At 39.0% G+C, this 10649-nt stretch overlaps 2 protein-coding genes across 2 annotated transcripts; one reads left to right on the top strand and one right to left on the bottom strand.

The window, feature by feature from the left end:
- Positions 1-6184: 6184 nt before the first annotated feature.
- LOC146321115 (hepcidin-like) lies at positions 6185-6954 on the top strand. The gene is made up of 3 exons (XM_084726149.1): positions 6185-6371; positions 6470-6532; positions 6632-6954. The coding sequence occupies exons 1-3, from the start codon at positions 6285-6287 to the stop codon at positions 6731-6733; spliced, it is 252 nt and encodes an 83-aa protein (XP_084582275.1). The 5' UTR covers positions 6185-6284; the 3' UTR covers positions 6734-6954.
- A 2811-nt stretch (positions 6955-9765) lies between these two features.
- LOC146321114 (hepcidin-like) lies at positions 9766-10518 on the bottom strand. The gene is made up of 3 exons (XM_084726144.1): positions 10333-10518; positions 10174-10236; positions 9766-10084 (listed from the first exon to the last, which is right to left on the bottom strand). The coding sequence occupies exons 1-3, from the start codon at positions 10417-10419 to the stop codon at positions 9983-9985; spliced, it is 252 nt and encodes an 83-aa protein (XP_084582270.1). The 5' UTR covers positions 10420-10518; the 3' UTR covers positions 9766-9982.
- Positions 10519-10649: the final 131 nt, after the last annotated feature.

Here is a 10649-nt window from a genome sequence, read left to right as displayed (position 1 = left end):
ACACACTAATTTACTGAGACTCTACACTGTTTTGGGTCCGCGGTGCAATTCCCACGTTCCAGCTGAGAAAATATATCATTAGTCCCTCATCGTGTAATGCTTGCCACGTTACGTTATAAAAGCTGGGTGTAAAGCGACATGGATAAAACAGGAGTGATTTCCAGTGTGCCTCATTTTGACCGCCTGCTTGGAATAAGTGGTGGGTGTTAAGAATTTGAAAAGGGGACGAGATGCGGTGTTGAAAAGGCCATTTTGCTTACTAAATACTCCTGGGTGGCTGGAAGACTAAGCATTTCCATTGCAAATGTCTCCAATAACGTATTACAGCCATATGAGTGTAGGTCTTTACGAGGCTGCCTTGAAAGTTATATGGATTAATTAACTTTCCAGGCAAATTAAGATTCCATGCTAATTGTAGTCTAGGTATGCTTTTAATGACATGAGAGAAGATGGGTACGACACAAATATGTTTGCCCCCCTCTGAACATGTTTACTTTCTGCTGCAACGCTCGATAAAAGAATGAAAAGAAGCTTGTTTACTGCCCGGAGGCGAAGACTGAGCGACTTCACGGCATCCGCACAACTGTCACTTGAGTGGAACCTATGTGTTGCTCTGTCATTAGTGTGAGCGAAGACCCTTTTTTGGCACGAGACCACAGCTCTCTGGGTTTTTCACTTCACAAACATTTTTACAGGCGTGACAGGCTGCGACCGAGCAGGCCGCAACAGACAGCTCTGTCACCTCAAAACAACCACCCCGCAGGGCCACACGAGACGGCTAAATATATCGCCTCCCAGGAAGCAAAAAACAAAAAAGAAACGCTCCAGTCTGACCGGCTATCTTGTGGCTTAATTAACTAACACAGGACACAGCAAATTAGAGGCCGATGGAAGCTCTTTGACTGGATGCTTTGTAGGCTTCACCACATGGCGACCACAGTGCAAACGGCCTCTCATATCACTCATCGATGCCATATTGTACACCCAGTCAACCCACTTCACGTAGCTATGTTTACTCCCTGTTTACTGTTTTACTCAGTGTTCCTACCTATCCGGATTACATACCCTCTTAGAAATAAGGGTCCCAAAAGTGTCCCAAAAAGACCAAGGTTACGTTGGAGAAACAGTCAATGGTTGTTTGTAGGATTAAGGTTCTTCACCTAAAGAACCCTTTTTGGAAGAAAATGTTCCTCTGGGTTTGTTGAAATCATGGTAATAAAATTAGTAACTGTAACAAAGATTATTCAAATGACTGATGATGATTTTTTTTTTGCCTCATCTGTAGAATAGAACCCAGAAAAGAGAAAAGGGTTGTAGGTGAAACCCTTATAATATGTAATTTCATATCCCAGTGTTTGGGTTTTACATGAAACCCTTGGATTGATGGGTTCTTGGTAGAACCTCCTGGGTGGGTTTGTGTGTAGAATACTGTGGTTCTTTGTAGAACCCTGGAAAGACTCTAGGAGAAACGTTTTTTGATACCTTTGATGGGTTCATCTGTAGAATACAATATATAGTTCTTTGTAGAACCCTCCCAAGAAAAGAGGGATAATCCTTTGGAATATAAGAGGACTGTTCATAGAATACCCTAGGTGGGTTCTCACTAGCACCCTTAAAAGGTGGAAAAGTTCTAAATAGAATCCCACAAGTGGGTTCTGGGTAGAAACCTCTGGGTAGGTTATACATTAAAATTAAACTTTTATGTTGGGTTCAAGAACCCTCTGAAAGAGTTCCAGGTGGAACCTTTATAAAAGGTTCTTCTGGAAACCAAAAAGGGATTCTCCTATGGGGACAAGCTGAAGAACTCTATATGGTTCTAGTTTGCAGTTTTATTTCTACGAGTGCAGAAACCGTCTTCTACACCTCCGTGACTGTATTTCTTTAATCACAAGTCCATTCATGTGGCAGCAATTTGGGCCAGCCAACACCCAGTCGTGAATGTTCCTGACCCTCTTTCTGCCCCCTTGAGCCCCCCCGGACACCCTCTGGAAAGCCACATCTATCGCAGGAGACTTTAGGGCCCTTATCAGCGGCCCCAGCCCGTTAAAGCTAAAGATTGTGAGTGTCTGCATCTATGAACTGGTGATATTACAGGTTACAAAATGTTGTTGTGGGCATGAATGTGACCTTACTGGCCCTGACGCCTGCACAGTAATGAGCATGACAGTCTACTGTACTGTATTAAGGACAGAGAACCGTTTCGGAAGCTCTATAATCCTCTTTAAACAGCCTTACTGCACAGGTTTCATTGAGGTTTCTACCAAGCATCAGTGCTATGCCGCCATTTTATTGAAAGTCATAAGCATCCATGTTACTTAATTAAAACCAGCATGCCTTTGCAGTGGTGCTGTTATTTATATCTTTTATCAGGATCGGTGGAAAAGGATAAAAAGAAGTTCAATTAAAGCAAAATCCACTGATGCATTTATTACATCCTCATATTAGGAAATAGAGTAGAGGTTTCATTTCTTTGGCGTGCACAGTAGCAAAGCACAGGTTTTGTTAGTGCAAAAGCTCCTGTTAAATTGTTTCATTACCACAGAAAAGCGGTGGCCTTTGACTCCGTGCAGAAGACATCATCCGCTTACAAGCTCTCACAATAAAACCCATGCGTGCTGTAATAAGCCCCGCTTTGTTTCGAATACATCCAAGTGAAAACATTTATTGGAGTAATTACAATGGTCTCCCATTGGATTTTCTTCCTGTGTTACACATGCTTTGGCAAAGTTCCCAGTATTGTGTCAAAACGTCTCACTACTCATGACTGTGGCACTGACTGCCATGTATGGAGAGACGAAAAAGGGAGGGAAACACTTAATGGAAGCAAACTAGGAACAGCGGATTAAACGTCTGCTCTGCTGCCATACCAATGCATTTTCTCTAATGGTGTTTCCTGAGTGTCTTTGCTGCCAGCGGAAAAGTGGGTCGCAAAACAAACACAATTTCAAAATGCAGCAACCCACTAACCTGAACTCCACATGAAAGTGACATTAAGTTTTGGACAACGCTGCCGCTGTCATGAGCTGTTGATGGTCAGAGGCCACAATCAGTCCTGTTTATTTTCACACAGACATGCAGATCAGTAGTGGCAAAATGTTTCTGCCATGGCCTGGTTTTGATGGAAATTAGGCTGTCATTCAAGTTGAGCTGAGTCACTGAATATACAGTTGGTAGTTGGGGTGACACTGTCTGGTCGATTGGCTGATCAATACGCTCTTGTCCGTCTCATTGCTGGAACAGTCACTGATGTTACTTTCATAAAGAGAGGAGAGGAGGAAAATCACTTCTTAATCCATTATAGGAGGGACATATGCAGACGTGTTCAGTGATAGGCTTTACTGAACCTTTACTCGGCTCCAAAATAATTGACATCATGTCAACATACGAGCACAAACTGCTGAATCTTTAGACCTGAGTGGATAAAATGTTCTGTACTCAGCTGGACTGCTTTGTCAACAAGTGTCGGCCAATAGCAGTGCAAGCCAAATGACAAATCTGTACCAGCTTCAAACTTGAAATCTGCAATTTTTTGCCATGTTATATATTGTTTTAGTGTTTATTTTGCAGGATCCTGTTGAATTTGGTGTAAGCATGCTGTTGCTAATATGGCTGTTCCCACAGGCTGAAGTGATGTTGAAATAACGTAATATGGAGGGACAGTCAAGAGAAAATGTTACGCCTCATTTGAAGCCAACTAAATAAAGAGAGCAGCGGGGTGGATGGATGTTTTTTTTTTATTTCATGTTGCTTTTTGTGGAATTTTATACTGCAGTGAGAGCTGTATTTGCTTTGATTTTATTTTGTTTGACTTCAGCTCTATCTGGTTGGAACTGAAATGAGGTGGAAAGAGGGATGAGACAGATATGGACGTGGTCAATGGCTGAGACCAGGGGAGGGAGTTGTCAGAAGAGGTGAATCTCTGAACTTTGAGTTTGCCAACAGAAACTTTCAAAAATCAGACAAGCAAAACAAGTTGAAACATAGTGGACTTTAACACAGATCAACAGAGAAAAAAAAAACTTTGATGTAAACTAAAAAAAAAATCTATTTGCCAACAATACATGCAAATGTAAAACATTAAATGGTTGGACTGAAAGTGTTTGTCTTATAAAGACCTAACAGACAGACCTAAAGCTTCACCGGCAGAAGTTGCAAAATAAATTTAGTGTAGATCATATATGTGTAATCCTGTAACAAGCTAGTCATGATGAAGACAATGAAACCTTTCAAACTGATCCAAAATGTGATAGAGCCTAAGAAAAATATAAGAGCACTGACTATCCCTCAGAGCACAGTAGGGTCATTAATAAACTAAAAGAGATTTAAATCTCTATCTGTAGAAGAGGCCACAAAGAGGCTGATGGCAAACTTTGTATTGTGTCTTTACACATAATCTCCTGCTGCACAGTGATTCACCAATGTCAGTTTTACTGCTGTGAAGAAAATCACATATTTATTTATTTTAAGTTTGGTATAGCCCAAACACTGTACATCAAAAGGAGTGCCCCCCTCAGTTGAAGCTTAAAATTAGGTTAAAATTAATGCAAGGAAATTCAAAGACTTGGAGGAAAACTCGCAAGTTTCAACTTTTGAAGAGGTCAGTTCTCCGGCAGGGAACCCAAAACAAAAATGTGATTGTTCTGATGTGGCCAAGTCCAAATTCTGACCTCTGGGTCCAACCCAGAATTAGTGAAAGGACTTGAACTTGCCGCTCAATTACAGTCCACTGTGCGTCTTGACAGGACTTGACAAGTTCCTCAGAGTCAAAGAGTGGAAAACCAAAGTGTCCAAATCCAAAGCTGTTACAGGCCCAGACCCAACACTGACCTGAAGGGGAGAAATATGAAGGCAACCAAATAAAGTGTTTTATTAAATCATTCCCCAATTTGTACACTGTAAAAATAAACAATTTGTTTTAACTTGAACAGTTAAAAGTTTCCAGGTTGCCTTAATATTTTAAGTTGACTTAATTTGAAAAGACAAGTCAGGGTTTTCAAGTAATGATTCAAAACAAATACTTTTCTTCTCAAACTGACTTGATAATAATTCAGTTGCAACTGAGAAAACAATACTCTTCAGTCAGACAGAGTTTTCTTCTTACATTTTCTCAGTTTTAAAAGTCGGTTCTTCATCTCACACAAGAGCTAAAATTTGTTAGATTTTAAGTATAAGGAGGTAAGGAGACAATTCAATACTAACCTTCATCATCATTCGCAGGGTTTTCATTATTTTAAAAAAAACAACAACCATGACTTATGCTAAAGTGTATTATAGATAAACAGCATGCAAGTTTTTATCATATACGTTTTTTTTTTTTTTTTTTTTTTTTCAAGCTCTAAAAAGAAGTATCCCAAGATAGTTCTGTCTCTCAAACAATGCATGGTGGGAAGTCTGCTAATGTACTGATCATAGAGACTTAATTAATGACTTGGATGAACTCTGTACAGCACAGTTCAGTTCATTCAACTCATCATCTCAACTTCAAGTTAGAAGAACTCAGGTTTAAGTTGTGATGAGTTCTAGAAATAAATACTAGAATCCCAGTTTCTTCAACTTGAAAACAACTTGTATATTTGTTTTAAGTTAATGAGAGAAGATTGACTGATCCACTAAATTCCTTGATTTTTTTTTACAATGTAGAGATTTGTTTCCACATTTGTTTTCTGGTTTTAAAAAAGCTACTAGGTATCATCGCATTCAAAAAACAGACTTTTAGACTTTGAGTATTCAGCAGCATTCTATGTCTCAAGAAATTAAGATGTCCTTACTGTTTCATGGGCTTTTTTTTTTAATAAGGTATTAAAGGTCAGTATTAAAGTAAGCAAACATGACATGGTTATCATGACTGGACAAACTGTGCCTGATTAAAGAATGTTTGAGTTATAAGGTCATGCTCCATGTTCATCTTACAAAACATAGGCTGCTTCCAACAGATTTGGAGCTATTTGTGGTCACCTGCAGCGAGTACATGGTCAGCAGGATTATCAAATAGAGTGAAACAGGGGATTTTTTGCTATTGCTATGCATTGCAATTTTAAACAGCTGAGGTAATACAAATTAAATGTCCCAGTCCTGTTCCCAGCATCATTTGGGGGGTGATCCAAAGCCAATTCCTGGAAGCAGGTCAATTCTGCCAGTGGTGAGGCAACAATGGCCAAATTAAGTATAAATACCAGCGCTGTCTGCAAAATCAGCCATCAGACAGAACTGGCTCAGAAAAGCTGGCAAGAGTCACTATAAGAGTCAAAGGACTGAAGAAGTGAATCCAGTCAAACCCTCCTAAGATGAAGACATTCAGTGTTGCAGTTGCAGTGGCCGTCGTGCTCACCTTTATTTGTCTTCAGGAGAGCTCTGCTGTCCCACTTACTGAAGTAAGAACTTGACTTCAATCATTTCAATTGCTTATTAGCTGTGAGTTTTCTGTCAAAATACTAAGATGTTGTTCTAAATGTACGAAATTCATTAACAGGAGCAAGAGCTGGAGGAGCCAATGAACTATGAATATCAAGAGATACCAGTGGAGTCGTGGACGGTACGTTCAGATAACTCTGAGAGCAGGAGAGAAAATAAACAGAGTGAGAGACGATGCTGGAGATGAACATCTTGCTCATGTCTCTTGTCTTTCACACAGATGCCGTATAGCAGCAGACAGAAGCGCAGCCCCGCTCGCTGTCGCTTTTGCTGTGGTTGCTGTCCTGACATGCAAGGATGTGGTGTCTGCTGCACGTTCTGAGGATTCCTGCACCACCCTGGGATTGTCACAACAACCACTGAATTTGATTCATTAAGCTTTATTGTCTTAAAACAATTTTAGTACTTGTGGTTGTAAATATCTGAGGTTGTTATTGGATTTGTTCATGCTTAAGTTCATGTGTGCTCAGTGATATGACTGTGCCATCCACACACTATGCTTAATGTCGAGAGATACAAGAATAAACTTCAGTTTTACCAGTATTTAATGTGTAAACCTGTTCTTTTGACAATGTTTTCATCTCATAATAATCTGGTGTCAATTGCAAGGGTTAACGTTTCTGTTAACTGCGTCAAATGTATCTCCTGGTTCAGCATTTATGTCACATATAAACGAATAACAAGACATATAAACTAACAAGTTATAACGGATAAGTCTGATGCACACAGACATGGTTAAATGAAGTGTGTCACTATGTGTGATGGTCCTGCAGCTGTCAAAATAAAGGCTGTATTGAGGCAACTTTGGAGCCTCAAATTTTAAAGGAAGCAAATACTGGTGCAGAGTGTTTGCACAAGTAACCTCCACTGCACTTATATCTTATTGCTGTTATATCACTCGTTTCTCATGGATCACTTGTTGTGTATGTATGTCATATTTTCCTCTGCGCCCCTCTGCTTACTTAAGTGTCTGCCCAAGGTCTTCTCCTGGAGACAAGGACAATAGCTAAATGATACCAACTGTAAATGATGCATTAAGTCTTGTTTTAACACACCTGAAGGGAGGGTAATGATCACAAACAGTCTTTAACACAAACATTTTGCATGTACAACTCTTAGAGGCAAGCTCAAATTTCAATCTTAAAATGTAATGAGTGATAGAAAACTTAAACCATTCAACAAAATGAGTATAATGAGACTAATATAGTCAGTGGGTAGATAATATACAGAATACAGTAACTACTGAATATAAAAAAAGAGGCTTTCTTGATTAAATAGCAGTCATATTTAGCGGTTGTACAAAATAAATTTTAACAGCTAACATAGGTGCAAGCAAAATGTTGTCTTTTGAGGTGGTAAGTCAGAGCAGCTGCAGCTACAGACAATTAACTACACCAACCTGAAACAATTCCACTTGTGTTAAAGGAGTCAAAAATGCCTTGTGACCATTACCCTATCTTCAGGTATATTAAAACAAGACCTAATGCACAGTTAGTCCAAAGTGGACCATTTTATCCGTGCCATTTTGGTGTAACCCAGGGTTGTCTGAATCATCAAAAAAATACCACGTGACTGATTTTTTTCCCTTTATACTTCAAAATCATAAGTCTGATTGTGTAAAAAAAACTTAGTCAAACAACAAAAAGGAAAAATGAAGTATATGTGCAGTTGACACTGATAAAGTTAGAGGCCAAACCAAAATCTGTCATATCATCTCAACAAACAGTAGCATGAATGGTTGTCAATGGTCTGTTCGAACATACGACTGATAACCCATCTCTTTTGTTCAAGTGACAGAGAGCATCACTTCCACCATTCCTTAAAGGAACAGTTTTAACCATTTCTTTATCCAAACATGTTGATCACATCATTTTATTTGAGAAAAGTCCATTAATGTTTAGTTAATCATTTTGTTCCTCGTGCCTGGTATTTAATTTGTTATCAAACCCAAATTATAGCCACAAGGGAAACACTGTGTTTTTACTGGACTGGTTGAATGAACAGACTGATGAAACAGAAGTCAAACCTGTAGTTTTACCCAAACTGGTCAGCTGGTTTTTACTTAATATTTGCCATTAGCCCTGCTAAGCTAGTAACTACTCTTTTGATTGTGGATTTAAATTTTTTCCCCAAAAGAAACAGACTCAGTTGCCATCAACATACTGAGCACCAAGACCAAAACTGAGTTATCCAGGTTGGCATAACTTTGCTAGTAATAGTTTTATACTCTGATACCAGCTTGCTACTGTACCTCACTACAGTTAGCTTGCACTGCAGTTAGCATGCTAGTTAGTGATGTCCATAAAAGAGTATGTTTTTTGCAAATGTGTGTAAAACAGTTAGGCTAGTTAGCGTCCTTATACTTAGCTACATTTCTTTAATTCAGACTTCCATCAGTCAACACATTTGAAGTTTGAGCTTCCAAACATAAAAAACACCTTAAGTCTAAATGATACACAATATGCAAACACACTAACATGTAAATATGACATTTCTCATCTTCCATAATTTGTTATTTTCCTGGTTTTGGGTGACATTAACTCATAAACAAAGTTTATATTTTCAAACAAAAAAGTTTTCTGTGTTGTCATTTGAACAGAAGAAATATCACTTCATGTCCCTGCACACATGATTTAGAAGCCTACTTGGCACCAAAAAGCCAGGTTGTGTAATTAAATTGTTGCACATGTCAACTCTACTTGTTTGCTAAGTGCCCCCATTGAACTAAGAACATCACCTTGTGTGGCCTCAGCAGTTGGTAAAATCCTGAATGCAGGTCGGTGGTGTTTTAATTTAAAATTTTCATTGTGAATGGTGTACATTATCAAACCAACTGCATCATTTTTTTTCATATGTGAGAATACATTTTTTCCACCAAAAATGCAGGTCTGTGCTCATGTCTATTCTGTACTTAAAGCAATACTTAAGTTACGTAATTGTTAATTATTAATAGATCAATGCCATATACACAACACACTGAAACGATAAAAACAAAACTATCAGTCATTTAATGGGCCATTTGAATTTCAATCTGTTTAAGCATATTATGTAGTCACCAACATCCCCTTCTTTGCTCATCTATTGATACAATTTTGCTGCCTCTAAGCATGATAGTAGTTTATATTTGTGCACAGACTAGAGACAATTGTAAATAATGATCGAGTTGACCTCATCACCAATAAATGTCAAGCAGATTTTATATCACTACTGCAAGAAAAATGGAAAACCACTTAATTTTTGAATCACTATTATGTAACCGAGGGTATTGGACAAATATATGTAGAGAATACATTGAGAACAGCGATATGCCAACTGTTCATATTAATTGATAGAACAACACTGTTACACATGATATCTTAGTAACATGAACTTTTATTGTAATGATATTTGCAGATACTTAGCATAACATGTAGATGATGTAGTCACGCCACTGAGCACGCAGTAACCCAGGCATGACCAAATCCCAAAAAGTGCACAACCATAAATGCAATTCAAAGTAGTTAAAGACATGAAACAGAGCAAGCTAATATTAAATGGTTGTTGTGAAAATCTCAGACTGGAGCAGGAATCCTCAGAACCTGCAGCAGACGCCACATCCCCTCATGTTAGGACAGCAACCACAGCAAAAGCGACAGCGAGCGGGGCTGCGCTTCTGTCTGCTGCTATACAGCATCTGTGTGAAAGACAAGAGACTTGAGCAAGATGTTCATCTCCAGCAGCATCATGGTATTTCACCTCATTCATTCAGTTATCTGAACGTACCGTCCATGTCTCTACTGGTATCTCTTGATATTCATAGTTCACTGGCTCCTCCAGCTCTTGCTCCTGTTAATGAATTTTGTACATTTAGGATCAATATCTTATTTTGACAGAATACTCACAGCTAATAAGCAAATTAAATGACTGAAGTCAAGTTCTTACTTCAGTAAGTGGGACAGCAGAGCTCTCCTGAAGACAAATAAAGGTGAGCACGATGGCCACTGCAACTGCAACACTGAATGTCTTCATCTTAGGAGGGTTTGACTGGATTCACTTCTTCAGTCCTTTGACTCTTTTGGTGACTCTTGTCACTTCTTTGAGTTGCTCTCCTGTCTGATGGTTGAATGTGTAAAACATGCTGGTATTTATACTCACTGAGGACACTGTTGCTACATCGCGGGCAGCACTTACTGTACAGGAGCTGCTTTCAGGGACAGGCTTACATCACTGTCTGAGGGATGCTGGGAAGGAGAATGGGA

This window comes from Lutjanus erythropterus, chromosome 9 (genome assembly GCF_056507025.1).
Source record: "Lutjanus erythropterus isolate fLutEry1 chromosome 9, fLutEry1.hap2, whole genome shotgun sequence".
Classification (NCBI taxonomy): Eukaryota; Metazoa; Chordata; class Actinopteri; order Lutjaniformes; family Lutjanidae; genus Lutjanus; species Lutjanus erythropterus.
The sequence above is the reverse complement of the archived record's forward strand: the minus strand, read 5'-3'. Positions and strand labels throughout refer to the sequence as shown.